General features: G+C 50.5%; 1 protein-coding gene across 1 annotated transcript in view; it reads right to left on the bottom strand.

The window, feature by feature from the left end:
• Positions 1 to 2,957: 2,957 nt before the first annotated feature.
• LOC147700488 (butyrophilin subfamily 2 member A1-like) overlaps positions 2,958 to 20,279 on the bottom strand; it is a 134,603-nt gene continuing 117,281 nt past the window's right edge. Inside the window, exon 6 of the mRNA XM_086928430.1 lies at positions 2,958 to 3,463. Coding sequence (XP_086784556.1) covers positions 2,958 to 3,463 — 506 coding nt within the window. The remainder of the gene's footprint in view (positions 3,464 to 20,279) is intronic.

Below are 20,279 nucleotides of genomic sequence, written 5' to 3'. Positions count from 1 at the left end.
GATAGATAGATAGATAGATAGATAGATAGATAGATAGATAGATAGATAGATAGATAGATAGATAGATAGATAGATAGATAGATAGATAGATAGATAGATAGATAGATAGATAGATAGATAGATAGATAGATAGATAGAGTGAGGGCGATAGAGTGAGGGAGATAGAGTGAGGGCGATAGAGTGAGTGAGGGTGATAGAGTGAGTGAGGGTGGTAGAGTGAGGGCGGTAAAGTGAGGGCAGTAGAGTGAGGGTGGTAGAGTGAGGGCGGTAGAGTGAGGGCGGTAGATTGATGGCGGTAGAGAGAGGGCGGCAGAGTGGTAGAGTGAGGGCGGTAGAGTGAGGGCGGTAGAGTGAGAACAGCAGAGGGAGGGCGGTAGAGTGGTAGAGTGAGGGTGGTTGAGTGAAGGCGGTAGAGTGAGGGCGGCAGAGTGGTAGAGTGAGGGCGGTAGAGTGGTAGAGTGAGGGCAGTAGAGTGGTAGAGTGAGGGCGGTAGAGTGAGGGTGGTAGAGTGGTAGAGTGAGGGCGGTAGAGTGGTAGAGTGAGGGCGGTAGAGTGAGGACGGTAGAGTGGTAGAGTGAGGATGGTGGAGTGGTAGAGTGAGGGCGGAAGAGTGGTGGAGTGAGGGAGGTAGAGTGGTAGAGTGAGGGAGGTAGAGTGGAAGAGTGAGGGCGGTAGAGTGGTAGAGTGAGGGAGGTAGAGTGGAAGAGTGAGGGTGGTAGAGTGGTAGAGTGAGGGAGGTAGAGTGGAAGAGTGAGGACATCTCCAGCTCCCCCTCCCTAAGGTTCATATCCCACACCCCTCCCTAGTGGACATGTCCTGCTCCCCCACCCTAAGGGACATGTCTTGCTCAACCTCCTCAGGGACATCTCCACTTCCCCTTCCTCTGGAATATCTCCCACTCCCCTTCCCTTGGGGACATATCCCCCTCCCTCTGGGATATCACTTGCTCCCCGCTCCCTCATGGACATCTGCTGCTACTCCTCCCTTGGGACATCTCCCGCTCTCCGCTCCCCTGTGGACATCTCCTGCTCCCCCCTCTCTGGGGTCATCTCCTGACCCCCGACTTTGGGGCATTCTCCTGTTCCCCCTTCACTCGGCACCTCAACAACTCCTCCATCCCTGAGGGACATCTCCTGCTCCCCCTCCCTGTAGAACATCTCGCTTTACCCCTTCCTTCTGGGATATCTCCTGCCGCCCCCTCCTCATTGACATCTCTCACTCTCCTGGGGACATCTCTCACTGCCCCCTGCCTCTGGACATTTCCAGCTCCCCCTTCCCTCAGGGACATCTCCCGCTCCCCCCCTCAGGACATCTCCCAATTCCCCCTCCCTAAGGGACATTCCTTGCTACCCCCTCCTTCTGGGACATCTCTCGCTTTCCCTCCCTCTGAGACATCACCTTCTCCCTCAGAGACATCTCCTGCACCCCATCCCTCACGGACATCTCCCACTCCCCCTTCCTTCCGGGATATCTCCTGCCCCCCCCCCCTTGCTGACATCTCCCGCTCTTCTATTCCTCATTGACGTTGCTCACTCTCCTGGGGACATCTCTCGCTCCCCCTCCTTCTGGACATCTCCCACTCCCCCCCTCAGGACATCTCCCACTCCTCCCTCCCTCGGGGGCATCTCCCGCTCCTCCCTCCCTCTGGAACATTCCTTGCTGCCCCCCTTTTTGAGACATCTCTCGCTTTCCCTCCCTCTGAGAATCTCTTCCTCCCTCTGAGATATCTCCCACTCCCCCTCCCTCATGGACATCACCCACTTTGTCTACCCCCGGGACATCTCCCGCTCCTCTCTCCCCCAGGGACATCTTCCTCTCCCCCCTCCTTCCTGGACAAATCCTGTCACTCTTCCTCAGCAAAATCTCCTGCTCCCGCCTCCTTTGGTGACATCTCTTGCTCCCCCTTTCCTCAGGGACATCTCCCGCTTTCAAACTCGGGACATCTCCTACTCCCCCTTCCATGGAGACATCTATGTGGGACATTTTCCTCTCTCTGTCCCACAAGAACATCTCCCACCCCCTACCTGTGGGATATATCCCTCTCCCCCTCCCTTGTGGACATCTCCCACTCCCCCTCCCTCTGGGACATCTCCTGCTCCCCCTCCCCTGGGACATCTCCCACTCCCCCTTCCTCAGGGACATCTCCCACTCCCCCTCCCTCAGGGACATCTCCTGCTCCCCCTTTATTTGGAACATCTCCGGCTCCCTTGTGGGCATCTCCCTCCTCGCCTCCCTTGGGGACATCGCCTGCTCCCCTTCCTCAGAGATATCTCTCGCTCCCCCTCCCTCATGGACTTCGCCCACTTCCCCTGCCCCAGATATATCTCCCGCCCCCCCCCCCTCTTGGGACTTCTCCCGCTCCCTACTCCCTCTGGGACACCTCCTGTCCAGCTCCACCAGGGACATCTCCCTCACCCCCTCCTAATTGGCATCTTTCAACCCCTCTCTCTTTGTGCATATCCCACTCCCCATTCCCTCAGGGACATCTCTAGCTCCCCTGGGGGGACAAATCCCACTCCCCTCCCTCCCCAGGGGACATCTCCCACTTCCCCCTCCCTTGGGGACATCACCGCTCCCCCCCTGCCGGGGGGACATTTCCCGCTCCACCAGGGACATCTCCCACCCCCTCCCTCCTCAGGGACATCTCCTGCTCCCCCATCCTTGGGGGACATTTCCTGCTCCCCCTCGCACGGACGTCCACCAAGGTATTGTCAAAACAGGGCAACACTGCACCCCCAAAGGTGGAGGTCTATCGGGAGATGAAAGTAGGTGTAGAAAGGGTTCGATGAACAGGTCTGCCCCTGGGCAGTTGAAGAAATGGGGGTGCAGCCCCAAGTTAAGGGAGTGTTAATACCAGGAGATGCAGGAAATCAAAGAGTGAGGGTAAGAAAGGGGTTGGGGGGTTTGCCTCTCTATGCCCTGTTATTGCCCTGGTGGGGGGAGTGGGAGCTCTATTATTATACCAGGCACAGGTCTGACCCCTTAATGACCCAGAAGTAGGGGTGCACCCCCCCAGTGAATGTGCCATTGGTGGTGCAGAGATGCTCCCAAGTGTCTGCGTTGTACAAGGACAGCTGCCCCCCCGCACAGTCCAGGTACACCCCGAGCTTCAGGGGGGGCAAACGGAGGTCAGGAGTGAAGGCGAGAGCCCAGAACCGACCACCATGCAACCACTCCACATCCCAGGCCATGCACTCAGGGGTCCCTCCGGTAAACGCCACCCCTTCCAGCAGACTCTCTCCGGCGACCCCCACTTGCCCAATCCACCCCTCCTGCATCACCTGCACCTCCCAGTAATGCCTCCCCGAAGTGAACCGCTCCCGCCCCAGCACACAGGGACAGTAAGTGATTCTCTTGGGATTGTCCGTCCAGGACTGGCGTCTGTCTGTCCCTCTCATGCGTCTCCCGTCTTCATTCAGGATCACAGCTTCATTAGCCGTGTCTGGATCCAGAGACACCAGCGCTGCAGAGAGAGAGAGGGTTAATGACACACTGTGTGACCTCAGACAAGTGAATGTCCCACCCAGAGAGACCAGCACTGCAGAAAGAGGAGGGAGAGTTAATGACACACTGTGTGACCTCAGACAAGTCACTATCCTACCCAGATCCCTGTTCAAGGCAGGGGAAACCCAATAAACCCTTGTAGGCTTGGGCACTGTATAGTTAAAGTCAGAATGTGCTACAAGGGACTTGTTTGAGGAAGATTAAAAATATAATGAGTTGTACATATGTAACACACTCAGGAGTATCCACAGGATGACCGTCTTATTTCAACAAAGTAAATATATTACTGGAAGGAAGGAACACATAGAGCAAAAAAATTGTGTTTATAAAAAATATTTTTACTTCAACCAACGAAGGGAGATCAATACAGTCAAATTAATTAGAGCAAAAGGTCATGAACAGAGATGGATGATATTTTCTATATAGTTCACAACTAAACACATCAACTCCAAATGATAAATTACACAACCTAAATTAATTAATAAAAAATGGTTGTGAATTGGTGACAAAGCAACTGTGAAGGAGATGATGGAAAGTCGACGTTTCGGTCTAAAGGGCAGACGTCTAATAGACCATCATCAGGACGATGTTTTTCTATGCAGAAGTAAACTCCCTTGAATTTCCATCTGAATGCCAAACGAACACGGGGACAGCAATGACGTGGAGCAAGTAGTCAACCACAGGGTACATATAGGGATATGTGGAGATTAAACCACAAAGATAAGAAGTCTTCAAATTTATTAAGAAGTCAAGTGAATAACATTCGGATATTTTCAAAAGAGTGTTCAGACGGCAAACAAAGTATCCTCGTCAGTGCGTCGGAAACGTTTCCGACGCACTGACGAGGATACGAGCATTGCAGAGAGGAGAGAGTTAATGACACACTGTGTGACATCAGCCAAGTCACTGTCCCACCTAGATACCCCAGCGCTGCTGAGAGAGGAGAGAGAGTTAATGACACACTGTGTGACCTCAGACAATTAACTGTCCCACCCAGAGACGCCAGCACTGCAGAGAGGAGAGAGAGTTAATGACACACTGTGTGACCGCAGAGAAGTCACTGAACCGCCCATGGACCCCAGCACTGCAGAGAGAAGAGAGAGTTAATGACATACTGTGTGACCTCAGACAAGTCACTGTCCCACCCAGAGACCCCAGCACTGCAGAGAGAGAGAGAGCGAGAGAGAGAGTTAATGACACACTGTGTGACCTCAGACAAGTCAATGTCCCAACCAGAGACCCCAGCACTGCAGAGAGAGAGAGAGAGCGTTAATGACACACTGTGTGACCTCAGACAAGTCACTGTCCCACCCAGAGACCCCAGTACTGCAGAGAGAGGAGAGAGTTATGACACACTGTGTGACCTCAGTCAAGTCACTGTCCCATCCAGAGACCCCAGCACTGCAGAGAGAGGAGAGAGAGTTAATGACACACTGCGTGACCTCAGACAAGTCACTGTCCCACCCAGAGACCCCAGCACTGCAGAGAGAGGAGAGAGTTAATGACACACTGTGTGACCTCAGATAAGTCACTGTTCCACCCAGATACCCCAGTGCTGCAGAGACAGGAGAGAGAGTTAATGACACACTGTGTGACCTCAGACAAGTCGATGTCCCACCCAGAGACCCCAGCAATGAGGAGAGAGGAGAGAGTTAATGACATACTGTGTGATCTCAGACAAGTCACTATCCCACCCAGAGACCCCAGCACTGCAGAAAGAGGAGAAAGAGTTAATGACATACTGTGTGATCTCAGACAAGTCACTATCCCACCCAGAGACCCCAGCACTGCAGAGAGAGGAGAGAGAGTTAATGACACACTGTGTGACCTCAGACAAGTCACTGTTCCACCCAGATACCCCAGTGCTGCAGAGACAGGAGAGAGAGTTCCTGACACACTGTGTGACCTCAGACAAGTTACTGTCCCACCCAGAGACCCAGCACTGCAGAGAGAGGAGTGAGAGTTAATGACACACTGTGTGACCTCAGACAAGTCACTGTCCCACCCAGAGACACCAGCACTGCAGAGAGAGAGAGAGTTAATGACACACTGTGTGACCTCAGACAAGTCACTGTCACACCCAGAGACCCCAGCACTGCAGAGAGGAGAGAGTAAATGACACACTGTGTGATCTCAGACAAGTCGCTGTCCCACCCAGAGACCCCAGCATTGCAGAGAGGAGAGAGTTAATGACACACTGTGTGACATCAGCCAAGTCACTGTCCCACCCAGATACCCCAGCGCTGCTGAGAGAGGAGAGAGAGTTAATGGCACACTGTGTGACCTCAGACAAGTAACTGTCCCACCCAGAGACCCCAGCACTGCAGAGAGGAGAGAGAGTTAATGACACACTGTGTGACCGCAGACAAGTCACTGTCCCACCCAGAGACCCAGCACTGCAGATAGAGGAGAGAGTTAATGACACACTGTGTGACCTCAGTCAAGTCACTGTCCCGCCCATGGACCCCAGCACTGCAGAGAGAAGAGAGAGTTAATGACATACTGTGTGACCTCAGACAAGTCACTGTCCCACCCAGAGACCCCAGCACTGCAGAGAGAGAGAGAGAGAGAGAGAGCGAGTTAATGACACACTGTGTGACCTCAGACAAGTCAATGTCCCAACCAGAGACCCCAGCACTGCAGAGAGAGAGAGAGAGCGTTAATGACACACTGTGTGACCTCAGACAAGTCACTGTCCCACCCAGAGACCCCAGCACTGCAGAGGGAGGAGAGAGTTAATGACACACTGTGTGACCTCAGTCAAGTCACTGTCCCACCCAGAGACCCCAGCACTGCAGAGTGAGGAGAGAGAGTTAATGACACACTGTGTGACCTCAGACAAGTCACTGTTCCACCCAGATACCCCAGTGCTGGAGAGACAGGAGAGAGAGTTCATGACACACTGTGTGACTTCAGACAAGTTACTGTCCCGCCCAGAGACCCCAGCACTGCAGAGAGAGGAGAGAGAGTTAATGACACACTGTGTGACCTCAGACAAGTCACTGTCCCACCCAGAGACCCCAGCACTGCAGAGAGAGAGAGAGCGAGAGAGAGAGTTAATGACACACTGTGTGACCTCAGACAAGTCAATGTCCCAACCAGAGACCCCAGCACTGCAGAGAGAGAGAGAGAGCGTTAATGACACACTGTGTGACCTCAGACAAGTCACTGTCCCACCCAGAGACCCCAGTACTGCAGAGAGAGGAGAGAGTTATGACACACTGTGTGACCTCAGTCAAGTCACTGTCCCATCCAGAGACCCCAGCACTGCAGAGAGAGGAGAGAGAGTTAATGACACACTGCGTGACCTCAGACAAGTCACTGTCCCACCCAGAGACCCCAGCACTGCAGAGAGAGGAGAGAGTTAATGACACACTGTGTGACCTCAGATAAGTCACTGTTCCACCCAGATACCCCAGTGCTGCAGAGACAGGAGAGAGAGTTAATGACACACTGTGTGACCTCAGACAAGTCGATGTCCCACCCAGAGACCCCAGCAATGAGGAGAGAGGAGAGAGTTAATGACATACTGTGTGATCTCAGACAAGTCACTATCCCACCCAGAGACCCCAGCACTGCAGAAAGAGGAGAAAGAGTTAATGACATACTGTGTGATCTCAGACAAGTCACTATCCCACCCAGAGACCCCAGCACTGCAGAGAGAGGAGAGAGAGTTAATGACACACTGTGTGACCTCAGACAAGTCACTGTTCCACCCAGATACCCCAGTGCTGCAGAGACAGGAGAGAGAGTTCCTGACACACTGTGTGACCTCAGACAAGTTACTGTCCCACCCAGAGACCCAGCACTGCAGAGAGAGGAGTGAGAGTTAATGACACACTGTGTGACCTCAGACAAGTCACTGTCCCACCCAGAGACACCAGCACTGCAGAGAGAGAGAGAGTTAATGACACACTGTGTGACCTCAGACAAGTCACTGTCACACCCAGAGACCCCAGCACTGCAGAGAGGAGAGAGTAAATGACACACTGTGTGATCTCAGACAAGTCACTGTCCCACCCAGAGACCCCAGCATTGCAGAGAGGAGAGAGTTAATGACACACTGTGTGACATCAGCCAAGTCACTGTCCCACCCAGATACCCCAGCGCTGCTGAGAGAGGAGAGAGAGTTAATGGCACACTGTGTGACCTCAGACAAGTAACTGTCCCACCCAGAGACCCCAGCACTGCAGAGAGGAGAGAGAGTTAATGACACACTGTGTGACCGCAGACAAGTCACTGTCCCACCCAGAGACCCAGCACTGCAGATAGAGGAGAGAGTTAATGACACACTGTGTGACCTCAGTCAAGTCACTGTCCCGCCCATGGACCCCAGCACTGCAGAGAGAAGAGAGAGTTAATGACATACTGTGTGACCTCAGACAAGTCACTGTCCCACCCAGAGACCCCAGCACTGCAGAGAGAGAGAGAGAGAGAGAGAGCGAGTTAATGACACACTGTGTGACCTCAGACAAGTCAATGTCCCAACCAGAGACCCCAGCACTGCAGAGAGAGAGAGAGAGCGTTAATGACACACTGTGTGACCTCAGACAAGTCACTGTCCCACCCAGAGACCCCAGCACTGCAGAGGGAGGAGAGAGTTAATGACACACTGTGTGACCTCAGTCAAGTCACTGTCCCACCCAGAGACCCCAGCACTGCAGAGTGAGGAGAGAGAGTTAATGACACACTGTGTGACCTCAGACAAGTCACTGTTCCACCCAGATACCCCAGTGCTGGAGAGACAGGAGAGAGAGTTCATGACACACTGTGTGACTTCAGACAAGTTACTGTCCCGCCCAGAGACCCCAGCACTGCAGAGAGAGGAGAGAGAGTTAATGACACACTGTGTGACCTCAGACAAGTCACTGTCCCACCCAGAGACCCCAGCACTGCAGAGAGAGGAGAGAGTTAATGACACACTGTGTGACCTCAGATAAGTCACTGTTCCACCCAGATACCCCAGCACTGCAGAAAGAGGAGAAAGAGTTAATGACATACTGTGTGATCTCAGACAAGTCACTATCCCACCCAGAGACCCCAGCACTGCAGAGAGAGGAGAAAGAGTTCATGACACACTGTGCGACCTCAGACAAGTTACTGTCCCACCCAGAGACCCCAGCACTGCAGAGAGAGGAGAGAGAGTTATTGACACACTGTGTGACCTCAGACACGTTACTGTCCCACCCAGATACCCCAGCACTGCAGAAAGTAGAGAGTTAATGGAACACTGTGTGACCTCAGACAAGTCACTGTCTTGCTCAGAGACCACAGCGCTGCAAAGAGAGAGAGAGAGAGTTAATGACACTCTGTATGACCTCAGACAAGTCACTGTCTCGACCAGAGTTCCCAGCGCTGCAGAGAAAGGAGAGAGTTAATGATACATTGTGTGACCTCAGATATTTCCCTGTCTATCCCAGAGACCCCAGCACTGCAGAGTGAAGAGAGAAAGTTACTGACACGCTGTGTGACCTCAGACAAGCCACTGTTCAACCCAGAGACCCCAACACTACAGAGAGAGAGTTAATGGCACACTGTGTGATCTCAGACAAGTCACTATCCCACCCAGAGACCCCAGCACTGCAGAAAGAGGAGAAAGAGTTAATGACATACTGTGTGATCTCAGACAAGTCACTATCCCACCCAGAGACCCCAGCACTGCAGAGAGAGGAGAAAGAGTTCATGACACACTGTGCGACCTCAGACAAGTTACTGTCCCACCCAGAGACCCCAGCACTGCAGAGAGAGGAGAGAGAGTTATTGACACACTGTGTGACCTCAGACACGTTACTGTCCCACCCAGATACCCCAGCACTGCAGAAAGTAGAGAGTTAATGGAACACTGTGTGACCTCAGACAAGTCACTGTCTTGCTCAGAGACCACAGCGCTGCAAAGAGAGAGAGAGAGAGTTAATGACACTCTGTATGACCTCAGACAAGTCACTGTCTCGACCAGAGTTCCCAGCGCTGCAGAGAAAGGAGAGAGTTAATGATACATTGTGTGACCTCAGATATTTCCCTGTCTATCCCAGAGACCCCAGCACTGCAGAGTGAAGAGAGAGAGTTACTGACACGCTGTGTGACCTCAGACAAGCCACTGTTCAACCCAGAGACCCCAACACTACAGAGAGAGAGTTAATGGCACACTGTGTGACCTCAGACAAGTCACTGTCTCGCCTAGAGACCCCAGCGCTGCAGAGAGAGAGAGAGTTAATGACACACTGTGTGACCTCAGACAAGTCACTGTCTCGCCCAGACACCCCAGCGCTGCAGAGAGATAGAGTTAATGACACACTGTGTGACCTCAGAAAAGTCACTGTCTCGCTCAGAGACCCCAGCAATGCATAGAAAGGAGAGAGAGTTAATGACACACTGTGTGACCTCAGACAAGTCACTGTCTCGCCCAGAGACCCCAGCACTGCAGAGAGTAGAGAGTTAATGACACCCTGTGCGACCTCAGACAAGTCACTGTTGTGAGAAATTAGCCTGGCATATGATGTCCACTAGTTCTAGTGGGCACGTTACACCAGTCTAATCGACCCTTATTGTTGATGGTTGTAAAGTCAACCTTATCGAGAACTATCCTAGTGGTAGCATGAACCAGCAGTCTTCAGGCTAAGACTTCAGTAGGCGAGTTAAGCAAGTTGTTGTACCAATTATAATCCCTTGAGTACCAAATGAAAGGACACCACACAAGGGATATATCAAATATATATGTATTTAATCTAACCACATCCCCTCTGCACTCTTTATGAGGTCAGTGGTAAAAATACAATACAAGTCACACAGTTAATACACAATAAGTTGCACAGTATACGTTATGCCCTAGGGGGTCTCACTAACCATATACTAAGAAAGTGGTATAAGTACCACGTGAGAGTCAGAAATCAGGCCTAGGGCCTGTGGAATCGCTGGGGCTACACTAAATGACCAGTAGTTAGGAAGTAGGAGACCCACAGGAGCCGCGTGCAGTGTCTAAACACAGGCACGGGTTCCCTTTGACTTGCTATGGTGTTCGTAAAAGTTACAAAGTTAAAGATAAAGGACACTTCCGGATGGACTTGGATGGAACCCTTTTAAACTAGGACACTTCAAGAGTCAATACCCACGGAAGTACTCTAGTTACCTCACCCAGGGAAGCCGGGTACATAGGTGCCTTTTCGTGTCGGGTTTCGTCGTCGTTTTCTATGGAGAGCTGCAAAAAAGTGCTGCAGGCGACCAGAGTGAAAGTGTCTGGATGGATCCAAGGGTGGATCGGAGATGTGAAGAACCTGAAAGCAGAGGGGACAGAGTCTGGGTCACTAGCCAGTGACTAGGAAGGAACAAGGAAGGAACCAGGCGATGTTGGGTGCTTTGCAGGTGAAGATGGTGAGCTTGTCTCTTCAGCCACGAGGTCCAGGAGGCATCGACGATGACCAGGAGCTGGATTCGCGCTGTCCCATGATGGATCTAGATGACTCCGGTGTTGGTATCCAGATTGGACCCAACAAGTCTTGGTAACCGCAACCCATGCAGGATGTCAAGATTGGCTCTGTTGCAGACCAGCAAGGTCTGTGGTGCTTCTCCTTTTGGGGGAAGCTGGAGCAAGCCTGGAGAAACCAGTAAAGCAAAGTTGTTTCAAAATGGCATCTTTGGGGATCTCACTAGCCAATGGACAATCAGCCGGGAAGACGCATTGAGCACAAATGTGAAGGTGGGGCCCATGGGACACTCGCGGAGTGTGGGGGCCTGGGCTTCAGTGCAAATGATGCTCGGGGCTGGGACTTCTCGTACCCCAATGCACAACTTACAGAGGCTTCAGGAAAGGAGTGCAGTTAGCAAAATGCAGAATGTCCAAGATGTCCGGTCCCACGTCTCTCGTGTCCGCCTTGGGTCTCAGCTTTGCTGTGGATGTGGATCGGGTTAGAGAAGTCTGGAAGTCAAGTTCTTGAGTTGCAAAGTCTTCGGTCTCCAGCGGGAGCCTTGAAACTGCAGACCGGCAAAGTTGCTGATGGTGCCTGTTTGAACAGGGTGGTCACTCCACAAGGGACATGTCTTCCGTCTTCCGTCTTCTAGTCAGAATAGAATGTCGAAGGTCCAAGACTTCTCTTTTAAAGTTTCTTTCCAGGATAATCTGAAGTCCTGGGGACACAGCTCCTATACTTATACTAAGAATGGAAGCTGGATTACCTGACTAGGTCCCTCCTATGGGTGGACTTGAGAAGGGGGTGGTTCCACCCCTTTCCCTTTGTCCAGTTTCACGCCAGAGCTGGGGCTGGAGTGCCCCAGCAACTGGTTTGAACCGGGCTATGCATGGAGCACCTTGTGTGCCCCAGGCAGTGTCTAGATGCATTCATTGAATGCAGCCCTCCCTGCCCCAATACACTAAACCCAGTCTGGTGAGGGGCTAGCACCTCCTTGGGCAGGAAACCTATTGTCCAGGCCTCCCCTGCCGGAGTTTCGTCCAGCAGCAGGAGGGAAGACTCGTGTCTGTGGCAGCAGCATCCATTTTGTGATGCTGAGGCTCTGTTTAACTTTAACCGGGTAAAACAGTAACATACATGTCTTTTCCCTCTAGAAGGGTGGAATGCTACCCCCGCCACCAGAATTGGCGGGGGTAGTATTCCAAAGTGTTTGACACCTTACACTGTTGTAAATGAATCTAGGACCCTAGTGTAATTTTTCCCGATTCATGCCCTTATATAGGTATAGATTATCCAATCCTTATATAGGCATAGAAATCATTACCATATTTAGACTGAGCCTATGCAGCCCAAATACGGCATGGCTTCTTCCACTAAGTTCCAAGAATCACCAACGATTTTTTAGAGAAACCCACCTTCAGCAGCTAGGGACTTCCCCTTGCCTGAATACTAATTTATCTAGGAAATCATGGAGTTTTTGAAGAACTGAATCTTCTGATGACGTTATTATGTCCAATCACACGTCAAACTTGGCACCTTCAAAGTATAAATATGCCTAGATTTGCCCTGACAAACACACAGTGGTTTGGAGCAGATCGACTAACTACTTGCCCGACGCCCTGCAGCAGCAAGTGCCAAGGAAGCCGACCCTCCAGCTGACGCACTGAGAGACGCTGTCTTTTCTCCTGCCAAGAAATCCAGCTCCAGCGTTCCCAGGCTACCCTTGTGGGTTTCTGGGAAATCGAGTCCTGAGAGAGAGATACAAGACCTCCTTGATTCTAAACCAAGGTACGGAGCTGATTAGACCCTTAGAAAATTCTTGAACAGATTCTTGGCAGAGAAATACTAAACTTAAGCTACTCCTCACTTACTCTTTCCCTTGTACTAGACTTAGGTTAGGTACACCGGGGTAGGCGTATTTTAGATGCACCAGTTCAGTACTTTTAGTCATTATTTTATCACTGTATGTATTTTATATGTTTTAGGCAAACTTATGGCTTAGAAACCACATCATGATTTTACAGTACTACTGTATAATACTCTTCATATTATATGCCCTCTCATTTATAACCAGTATTTCGATTGTAGCAGTACATTTGTTATGCTTGAGAAAGAAGACTGTTCAATAAAAGCTTTTTATTGAAAACGCCTGTCTCTCTATTTTCTCAGCACTTCTGGTGAAACGAAGCATGCACGATTGACTGAGTAAAATAGCTATCTATTGTTTCCGCGACTCTAGAGATTGATTTCTTATTCTTGGGAAACAAAGTTGTCATGTTTATGGGGTTGTCAGAAACTAATCCCTTCTTGTGAATTCGAGAAAGTGTCTTGTGACCTCTGAGCTAGCTGGCACTCAATAGCAGTCTAATAGATTCAGTAGAGACCTAGTCGACCTCAGTCCTACGTCTAGACTACAGGATTTATTATTCCAATGCGCAGAGCCTATTGGGAATATAGGAACTACACTACAAGACAAGTCAAGAGAATTAGAAAGCAGGCCTGGGACCTGTGGAATCGCTGGGGCTACTCTAAACGACCAAAGGTTAGGAAGTAGGAGGCCCACGGTAGGCGCGTGCAGTGTCTAAATACAGCCGCAGGTTACCATGACTTTCTATGGGAAACAAATAAGTAACAAATATACAATTTAAGGACACTTCCGGATGGACCACGATGGAACCCTTTTAAACTAGGACACTTCGAGAGTCAAGACCCACGGGAGCACCGGAGTACTCGTGTTACCTCACCCTGGGAAGCCGGGTGCATAGGTGTCTTTTCGTGTCGGGTTTCGTCGTCATTTTCAGTGGAGATCTGCAAAGAAGTGCTGCAAGCGAATAGAGGAAAAGTTTCCAGGTGGATCCAAGGTGGATTGAAGATCTGAAGAACCTGAATGCAGAAGGAACAGAGTCTGGGTCACTTGCCAGTGACCAGGGCGGCGATAGAAAGATGCCACCAGATGTCGGGTGATTTCAGGTGAAGAAGTAAAGTTTGTCTATTCAGCCACGAGGACCGGGAGGCATCGACGATGGCCAGGAGCTGGATTCGAGCTGTCCGACAAAGGACCTAGTTGACTGCGGTGTTGGTATCCGGACTGGACCCAACAAGCCTTGGCAAATGCAGCCCACGCAGGATGTCGAGATTGGCTTTGGTGCAGACCAGCAAGGTCTGAGGAACTTCTCCTTTATAGGGAAGTTGGAGCAAGCCTGGAGCAACTAGAAAAGCAAGTTAGATTTAAAAAGAAGTCTTCAGGGGGCTCACTAGCCAATGGACTAAGAACTGGGAAGATGCATCAAGCAGAAATGCAAGAGCTGGCCCCACGGGACACTCGTGGAGTGTGGAGGCCTGAGCTTCAGTGCAAAAGGTGTTCGGGGATGGGGCTTCTCGTACCCCAATGCACAATTGCGAGATACCTTGGGAAACGATGCAGTTAGCAAAATGCAGGATGTCCAGGAGTTCCGGTCCCACGTCTTCCGTGTCCGCCATGAGTCTCAGCTTTGCTGGGAATGTTGAGCAGCATCAGAGATGTCTGGAAGTCCATGTCCTGTGTCGCAAAATCTTCGGGATCCGTCGGGAACCTCGACAATGCAGACTGGCAAAGTTGCTGTTGGTGCCTGTTTGAACAGGGTGGTTACTCCTTGATCACAAGGGAGATGTCTTCCATCTTTCAGTCAAAATGGAATATCGAATGTCCAGGATTTATGTTTCAGAGTTTCGTCCAGGGTAATCTGAAGTCCTAGGGACACAGCTCCTATACTAATGCTGAGTTTAGGGGCTGGACTACCCTTAAGGTCCCTCCTATGGGAGGACCTGGGGAGGGGGTGGTTACACCCCTTTCCCTTTGTCCAGTTTCACGCCAGAGCTGGGGCAGAGTGCCCCAGCAACCTGTTTGAACTGGGAAATGCATGGAGCACCTTGTGTGCCCCAGGCAGTGTCTGGAAAGCATTCACTGAATGCAGCTCTCACTGCCCCAATACACAAAAGCCTGTCTGGGGAGGTGCTGGCACCTCCCTGGACAGGAAACCTATTGTCCTGGCCTCCCCTACTGGAGTTTTGTCCAGCAACAGAAGGTCAGACTCGTGTCTGTGGCAGCAGCATCCATTTTGTGATGCTGAGGCTCTGTTTAACTTTAACCGGGTAAACCAGTAACTACATGTCTTCTCCGTCTAGAAGGGTGGAATGCTACCCCCGCTGCCAGGACTAGCGGGGGGGGGGTATTCCTTACACAACATGTTTTGATAAAGCCAAACAAAAGTTAGCATTAACTGCAAGGATTATAATGCACTTAAGAGTATATGGTATGGCTATATCATAGAACAGCTATAAGGAGATGGTTTCGAAAGCTGCAGAGGGGCTCAGCTCATGCTAGGGAACCCGCTCTCACATAAAACCAAGCACTCTGCCTCAAGGATTGTTAAGGCCTGCCATAGGAGTGACTTATCGGTGTATATGTGTCTATATGTATATATAGATATAGGTGTACTATATCTAAGTAAGGGGAGATTACACCACCTTACCCAGGCTGTGTGAACAGACTGTGGTGTCAGTTTGGAAGGCAAACCAGGGGTGGCACAATACATGCTGCAGACCCTGGTAGGCCTAAGGTGCACCTATGCCCTGGATATCTATGGTATACTATACAGGGGCTCACAAGGGTGACCCTGTAACCAATCTGGTATGCACCTAAAGTACATGGTATCAATTTAGAGAGAGAACAGCTGGACTGTGGGTCTGATTGGCAGGCCCACAGCCACACTAAAGTCGAAAAACCAGTAAAACACCAGGAAAAAAGTGGGGGTAACCTTATAGTCAGATTCCACCTTCCTACACAACACCCCCCCCCCCCAAACGAAAGGAGATGAGGCTATCCTTGACCAGGTAAGCCTATATTGCCTAAGTGGTCATATAAGGAAGTCCCTGCACTAGCATGGTTACCCCCTGTCTAATGATCCACTAAGCAATCCCTCACCCTAGGGGTATCAAAGGGTCTCCACCATAGGGAATCTCTACCTGTGGTGTGTTTTGGCAAAGTAAAAGGCTGGTGTTGGGATGGAGTTCTGAAGTGAGGCTCCACTACTGTTGGGCTCAGCTTCCTCCAATCACTATCCACCATGCATGCCTTTCTTTCCATGACTGAGTTGCATTGTGCTCTCTGGGTCAACCTCTGGCTACCTACAGCTGGAGGTTGGGTCCCTTTGGGTGGGCTACTGGAGGGACAGGTCAGGTTTGGGATCACTGGGTCCCAGGTTTGCCTGTGTCCAACAGAGTCCATCTAGGGAAGGTTCCTACACAAGGGTAAGGCAGATCCCTCAGAGTGTTGAGGAATTTTCACTTGGCTAGGGCTACTAGATCGGGTGCCCCATTTCTGCTGATGGAGGGGTTCCTCTGGACAGGGGGCCCTTTGGGGTCCACTGGCCTCCCTGACCTCTGCAGCCCTGGGCTGACTGAGGCAGGGTAGAGAGGGGCAGGTTACCTGCTCCAGACTGGGTACCACCTTGGAAGGGTACACTGACATCAGGGGCTCTACCAGGTCAGGCCTGACTACCTCTGGGGCAGTTCCTTCACAAGGGGTAGGGTCAGTTCCCTGAGGAGGCTGACTCTCACCTAAAGTCTGTTGGGAGTGAGACTTTTCTTCCTCCCCAATGCTCTCTGTCTGAGTGGAGTGATCCATAGTTTCAGGCTTCACAACACCAATATCTGTCTGGGTTTGGGCTGTGACCATCACAGCCCTACCAAACTTTTCAGGAAGGCCTACCATTTTGGAATGGGTTTCTTTTTCTATCTCAGCCCAGGCTGAGATCTCAAGATCATTGCCCAATAAACAATCTACAGGCAAGTTTGGGATCACTGCCACTCTCTTTGGGCCAGTGACACCTCCCCAGCTGAGATTTATTACTGCCATGGCATGATCTGACCTGACTCCATCAATATTGGTCACCTGGTATGTAAACCCAGGTAAAAGCTTTTCTGAGGGTACTAGTTTCTCTGTCACCATGGTGATACTAGCCCCTGTGTCCCTATAGACCACAGCTGTCTGACCATTGATGTGGGGCTCTTGTCTGTACTTGCCCAAGGTATAGGGCCAAGCAGTGAAGTTGGAAAACCCAATGCCACCATCACAGACTAGAGTTGCTGAAGTAGGAGACCTGGTTATGCCAGAGTTAACCTGAGTTCCCCCAGAATACCCAACCAAAGTTTTGGGGGCACTCCCACCACCTGGGGGATTACTACTAGTAGTAACAGGAGGTGTTGGAGTATTACTTGGAGGAATATTTTCCTTATTGCTGGCTTTTGTGCAACTGCTGTCAGTTTTCCAGTAGCCAGGTTGCTTACATACATGGCAATACGGGTTCTTAACAGAAGAGAAAGGGGTTTGGGACACACCCCGTCAGAGGATTTTTGGGGCTGTTGTGGATTTATCTTTAGATTTATCCCCACCTTTCTCTTGTAGTTTGGTAGAATCTTTCTTCTGGTCACCACCCTGATTTTTAGGCCTCACCCTGGTTCTGACCCATTTGTCTGCCTTCTTTCCCAATTCTTGGGGAGAGGTCAGATCAGAAGCTGGTTTTGACAATTATTAAGGATCTGCTCCCTCATATTCAAATTATAAAATCCTGTAAAGTATTGTACTTTGCTGCCCAGTAACCAGCCCTCCAGAGCCTTAGTAGCACAATCTACAAAATCAGTCCAGTCCTGAGTCTGTGGTGTCTTCTGGGTGTCTCTGAACAGCAACCTATACTGCTCAGTGGTTAAGCCAAACCCATCTATTGGAGCACTCTTCAGGACTTTGTAATTGTCAGCATCCTCTTCTCTAACAGTGAGGAGCTTGTCTCTGCCTTTATCTGCAAAGGAGAGCCACAAGATCGCTGCCCACTGCTCCTTGGGTACCTTCTGTACTTTGCAGGCCCTCTCCAAAGCAGTTATCCACTTGTGGATGTCATCCCCAATCTGATAGGGAGGGACAGTCTTGTTTAGGTTTCTATGGTCATAAGACCTTTCCCTACCACTAGGGTTGTTGATGCCACCAGTGGGCTCTAGCCCACACAATTTCTTCTCTCTTTCAAGAGCCAGGGTCTCTTTGGCAAGGGCAACTTCTTGCCTCTTGATCCTAAGCTTGACTTCTGTCATTCTAGCTTTATGCTCTCTCCTCTGAGGGGAAGTCATTCTCCTTTGAGCAGAGGCATTGGACCCTATTGATGAGTCAGAATGGTCAGACCCACTGGAAAGGGAGCTGCACCTTCTGTTCCCACCATTAGGCCTACCTGGAATGTTAGAGGAAGGCCTTCCTGGGCCTTCTCCACCTCCAGTTAGTCCTGTGTTTCCCAGGTTAGGTTCATCAGCCTCATCCTGGTCTACATCCTCTTCATCTTCAGAGACCAGTGGGACATCCCCATTAGGATTCTCTTCTGATGAGGGCTGGCCGCCCTCTCTACTACCCTGGCTACCTGGGTCTGATGCTTTCTCTGCATCATTTGCCACTAAGATATCTACCAGGTGGTTAAAGGTTGGACTCTGTCCTTGTCTTAACTTTCTGACCACACACACGCTTCTCAACTCTTGAAAAGTGAATGTGTCATACTTAGAAGGCAACCTTGGGTTGTCTTCTGACAGAGGCCCACTAGGCCCTGCTTCCAAGGACATGGCTAGTGTGGTATGGTGAGTGCACCTAGCTACACTACTTGTTTCCTACTAGAACCTCTCTAGGAGTTGTAGTCAGGGTGTGCTGAGCCCTTACCACCTACAACTGCTAAGTTCAGTAGAAATGATGTATTTAAGACTTGATTCATTTGTACCTACAGGCACCTTGATATGATCTTTCAAATGATATTCTCAAGATTATTTGGCAAAACAATGCAAGCTCTTATCCCATCCGCTGCACACCAATGTGAGAAGTTAGCCTGGCATATGATGTCCACTATTCTAGTGGGCACCTTGCACCAGTCTAATCGACCCTTATTGATGGTGGTTGTAAAGTCAACCTTATAGAAAGCTATCCTAGTGGTAGCATGGATCAGCAGTCATCAGGCTAAGACTTCAGAGAGCGTATTAAGCAAGTTGTTTTACCAATTATAATCCCTTGAGTACCAAATGAAAGGACACCACACAAGGTATATATCAAATATATATGTATTTATTCTAAACACAACCCCTCTGCACTCTTTATGAGGTCAGAGGTAAAAATACAATACAAGTCACTGAGTTAATATACGAATAGTTGCACAGTATACATTATGCCCTAGGGGTCTCACAAACCATATACTAAAATAGTGGTATAAGAACCACAAGAGATTTAGAAAGCAGGCCTGGGACCTGTGGAATCGCTGGGGCTACACTAAACAACCAAAGGTTAGGAAGTAGGAGGCCCATGGGAGATGCGTGCAGTGTCTAAACACAGCCGCTGGCTATTGACTTTCTATGGAGAACGTAGAAGTTACAAATATACAATTTAAGGACACTTCCGGATGGACTATGATGGGACCCTTTTAAAATAGGACACTTCGAGAGTCAAGACCCACGGGAGCACAGGAGTAGTCGTGTTATCTCACCGAGGGAAGCGGGGTGCATAGGTGTCTTTTCGTGTCGGGTTTCGTCGTCGTTTTCAATGGAGAGCTACAAAAGTGCTTCAGGCGACCAGAGGAAAAGTGTCCGGGTGGATCCAAGGGTGGATCAAAGATCTGTATAATCTGAAAGCAGTAGGGACAGAGTCTAGGTCACTTGCCAGTGACCAGGGCGGTGATAGAAAGATGTCACCGGATGTCGGGTGATTTCAGGTGAAAAGGTGAAGTTTGTCCCTTCAACCACGAGGACCAGGAGGCATCGACGATGACCAGGAGCTGAATTCTAGCTGTCCCACAAAGGATCTAGTTGACTGCAGTGTCAGTATCCAGACTGGACCCAACAAGCCTTGGCAAATGCAACCCACTCAGGATGTCAAGATTGGCTTCGGTGCAAACCAGCAAGATCTGAGGAACTTCTCCTTTGTAGAGAAGTTGGAGCAAGCCTGGAGCAACCAGGAAAGCAAGTTAGATTTAAAAGGGTGTCTTCAGGGAGCTCACTTGCCAATGGACTAGGAACCAGGAAGACGTGTCAAGCTGAAATGCAAGAGCGGGACCCACGGGACACTCGTAGAGTGTGGAGGACTGAGCTTCAGCACATATGTTGCTTGGGGCTGGGGCTTCTTGTACCCCAGAGCACAACTGCGAGATACCTCGGCAGTCAATGCAGTTAGCAAAATGCAGGAGGTCCAGGAGTTCCGGTCCCACGTCTCTCGTGTCCGCCACGGGTCTTAGCTTTGCTGAGAACGTTGAGCAGCGTCAGAGATGTCTGGAAGCCCATGCCCTGTGTCGCAGAGTCTTCAGGATCCAGCAGGAGCCTCAA

The sequence above is a fragment of the Lissotriton vulgaris genome, chromosome 7 (genome assembly GCF_964263255.1).
Source record: "Lissotriton vulgaris chromosome 7, aLisVul1.2, whole genome shotgun sequence".
NCBI classification, from domain to species: domain Eukaryota; kingdom Metazoa; phylum Chordata; class Amphibia; order Caudata; family Salamandridae; genus Lissotriton; species Lissotriton vulgaris.
Note: the sequence above shows the minus strand (reverse complement) of the source record. Positions and strands in the feature narration are given on the sequence as shown.